Source organism: Parasteatoda tepidariorum, chromosome 2 (genome assembly GCF_043381705.1).
Source record: "Parasteatoda tepidariorum isolate YZ-2023 chromosome 2, CAS_Ptep_4.0, whole genome shotgun sequence".
Classification (NCBI taxonomy): Eukaryota; Metazoa; Arthropoda; class Arachnida; order Araneae; family Theridiidae; genus Parasteatoda; species Parasteatoda tepidariorum.
In genome coordinates this window covers 43523059-43526655 of record NC_092205.1, presented here as the reverse complement: position 1 = coordinate 43526655, position 3597 = coordinate 43523059, and the positions used below count along the sequence as shown (strand labels likewise).

Below are 3597 nucleotides of genomic sequence, written 5' to 3'. Positions count from 1 at the left end.
TTAATTCCGTGTATTGTCTTCAAATTTCGGGCTAATTTGAAATAAGCAGTCCAAATATTTAAATAATAGTTATTTCTTTTCAGTCATTTGATCTTCTATAAAGGTGAAAAAATTCAGAACTGCAGAAGTAAAAATTTTATTACTATGCAGTTTCCAAAGGTAATTCCATGCAAAATTTAATGTAATATTTATTATTTTTTATCATTTTATTTAATATTAGTTGAAGAAATTTTGAATTTTAAGGTATATATGATTTAAAAGAATATAATTTTGCACGGCAAATTTCAAAATGTGAGTGAAATCAGTCAAATAGTTCCTGAGAAATTGAATTTTTAAAACACGGCTTTTTCGAATTTTGATTTCTCAGGAACTATTCGATCGACTTCACTCAAATCTTGTATTTGACCATGTAAAAATGCATTCTTTAGAACGATGTAAAAAATTGTATACCATACAATTCAAATTTTTTTCTACTAATGTTAAATAAAATAATAAAAAATAGTAAATAAGTTTTGAAAGTTAATTTTTGCATGAACAAACGAATTTCATAATTGTGTGCAAAAATTTTCTATTCGCTTCGAAATTTCTTGAGATATGGCGAAATACGTAAAAAGTTAAATTAACAATTCAGGCCAAACTTTGAACAGCTCTTCTGACCAAACTATTGAGACCACATTTCTCTGATTGAGACTACCTCCTATGTTTTGGAAGTTAGAAATCTGGACCCGTCGAAAAACTATTATGTTTATTCAGGGAAAGTACGTTTTTGTGTCTGATTTCATAGCTTAAAATACCATCTACACTAATTAATTAACATATTTGAATTTACCCCCTCGAATTATTAAGAATGAGTCCTAAAACGTGAAGATCCGTTCATTAGAGCAAAAATTACTTAGGGTGGTCCGTTTTTATTTTGCGCACTGTTTGTATGCGTTCACCTTCTCTGCTGTGCGTCAGCTATTGCAGAGAAACAGTTTTACAGATACAAGAAATTGTTTCGGTCATCGGTAAAAACGAAAATCCCGAATTATGAAATTGTTTTTTTTTATGAATAAATCAATTTTTTATTTTATATGTACATATGTTTGAAATAATATATGTATTTCATCCAAGAATTGATATTTATTATCTTATTGAAAACATTTATTATATTAAACTTATTTTATTGATATTATTTATTCTTTTCTAAAAAACTGTTATTATAAACAGTTGTTACAATTAACAGTTTCAGCATTTAAGGAAATAATAATTTATATTATTATTAAATGCTTCTTTTATTTTATGTTTCATATAATAGCTTTAAAAATTTTTTTTGAAAAGTTTATATAAATATTTTGTTTCACATATTTGTGAGATAAACGCAGGAAATAAATTTGTACGATATTTATCATTGAATTATAAACATCTTTAACAATATTAAATATTTTCTTCATTGTTTTTTTTATTCCATGAAAATTAAAATATATTTTAAATTTACTTTTGGAAGGCAAATGTTTTTCAACTATGTTAATAGGTTTCAAAAATGATTAACAATTGATTTGGTCAATTGTTGTATTTGAATGTTTAACGAGAAAACTATTTCTAACAGATATTTTTAATTCTTTAATACGAAAAATTATTAAAGTAAAAAAGTTTTTATAATTATTTTGTTTCATATATTTGCAAAATAAGCGCAGGAAATAAATTTGTACGATATTTATTATTGAACTATAAACATCTTTAACAATATTAAATATTTTCTTAATTGTTTTTTTTTTATTCCATGACTATTAAAATATATTTTAAATTTACTTTAGAAAGCCAAACGTTTTTCAACTATGTTAATAGGTTTCAAGAATGATTAACGATTGATTTGGTCAATTGTTGTATTTGAATGTTTAACGAGAAAATTATTTCTAACAGACATTTTTAATTCTTTACTACGAAAAATTATTAAAATAAAGAAAAACATAAATTTTAATTGTTGATCAGTATATTATCATTAGCAAAATACTTATGAATAATAATAAAATAATTAATAGTATTAAATAAATAACTCGAAAATGAAAATCACTGTGAATTAAATTAGTGAATACTAAAGCATTAGTGAATTAAAAGTAAATCTCCAATGGATTTAAATTGGAGATGGTCTGTTTTCGATATAATTAGTTCAATTATTTAACAAAGTTTTTTAAAACTGTACGATAATTTTTTTCTTGATTTTTCTTGCCGCAATGAGGCTAAATATAGAAAATTGTTTTAAAATTCCAAAAATATTACCTAATATTCTTACATTTTAAATGACGACAACTGACACTGAGGTAAAAAAAGAAAATTAACAATTTTTTTATATTTTAGTTAGAATATTGCTTTAAAAAATTATTATTTATTTATCACTACGAAAACTTTTACGAATTTTAATTACAAAGAAAACACAATAAAAAAGAAGAGAAACAGCTGAAATTAACTCATTTAATTGTCCTTCAAAGTTTAATCCAAAATAGAATGCTTGCCTGATTTTAAAATAGCAATATTAAGTTTGCAGCAAAAATAAAAACTAAACTTGGCGCTTGTTTCAGAGATGAGCAACTGATTATGATGCCAAATATTAAAGCAACCCTTCCTCCCTACCAACTGCAACTCGAAACAAGGTTATAGTCACGAAGCTACTATAACCCTAATGGCACTGATAGGAAAGGTGTGAAAATTCTGATACGGAGACTCGTGCAAAGCTTGACAGCTGCTTTAGATAAACCAAGAAAGATTTAACCATTTTACATGCAAAACAACAACAAAAACTCAATTTTGAAGAGTTAGCACTCCGTGCATTTTTACAAAACGCGTCGTTCAGTCTTGCAAAGCAAACAATATTGTGTTTTGGTTATGTCTTTGTCATGTTACCAGGGCGTGAACTTTGACAATGGGGTAAAAGAATGTTATTGCAAAGAGTATATAGAAGAAGAAAAAAACATTTCGGCTGCGGGGGTGTTGACATCATGCTTGATTTTGTAAGAAAGTTTGAGCATTCCAAAGATAACTTGGCAGTCCATGTGTCAGCACAAGTTTCGAAGTCATTCATTTTACAATATGAACGACATAAAGAAAAGGTATGTTGTTGATTTATATTTATTTTTGGTAATATTTATGCTATTTAAACTTAAGCATAAAATTGAATATAATGTGAGAATTGTTTCGAATTAGAGCTAATGATCGAGAAGTCTGGATAGTTTTATTAACCGTGAGAATCTAACCACAGTAGTTGTTTATTTTGAATAAACTACTGACTTATATAACTAAAATTGAATAAAGTAATAGTGGAATTAAATCTATAATATTTTTATAAATTAAATAGTTAGTATGCATAATTGGCTTGAGGAATAAATTTGAATATAACGATACAAATGCATATGAGGTTTTTCTTATTAAAAATATTATTTCACGTAACATTTATTAAAAGTGCAAAAGGGAAGTTTTTTTATAAATTTTATTTGTTATATGTACTGATTTGTTATTAAATATAATTATAAAATTTATTTATTATAATAACACTTTACATATGATGCTTCGAGTATCAATAACTGTTAATTTGCACATCAAAGAGATATGCAGTCAGCGTAT

General features: G+C 25.4%; 1 protein-coding gene across 1 annotated transcript in view; it reads left to right on the top strand.

Annotated features, from left to right (window-relative positions):
• Window positions 1-2589: 2589 nt before the first annotated feature.
• The window catches only part of LOC107453322 (kinase suppressor of Ras 1), a 39494-nt gene continuing 38486 nt past the window's right edge, over window positions 2590-3597 (top strand). Inside the window, exon 1 of the mRNA XM_043042674.2 lies at window positions 2590-3086. Coding sequence (XP_042898608.1) covers window positions 3028-3086 — 59 coding nt within the window. The 5' untranslated portion in view covers window positions 2590-3027. The remainder of the gene's footprint in view (window positions 3087-3597) is intronic.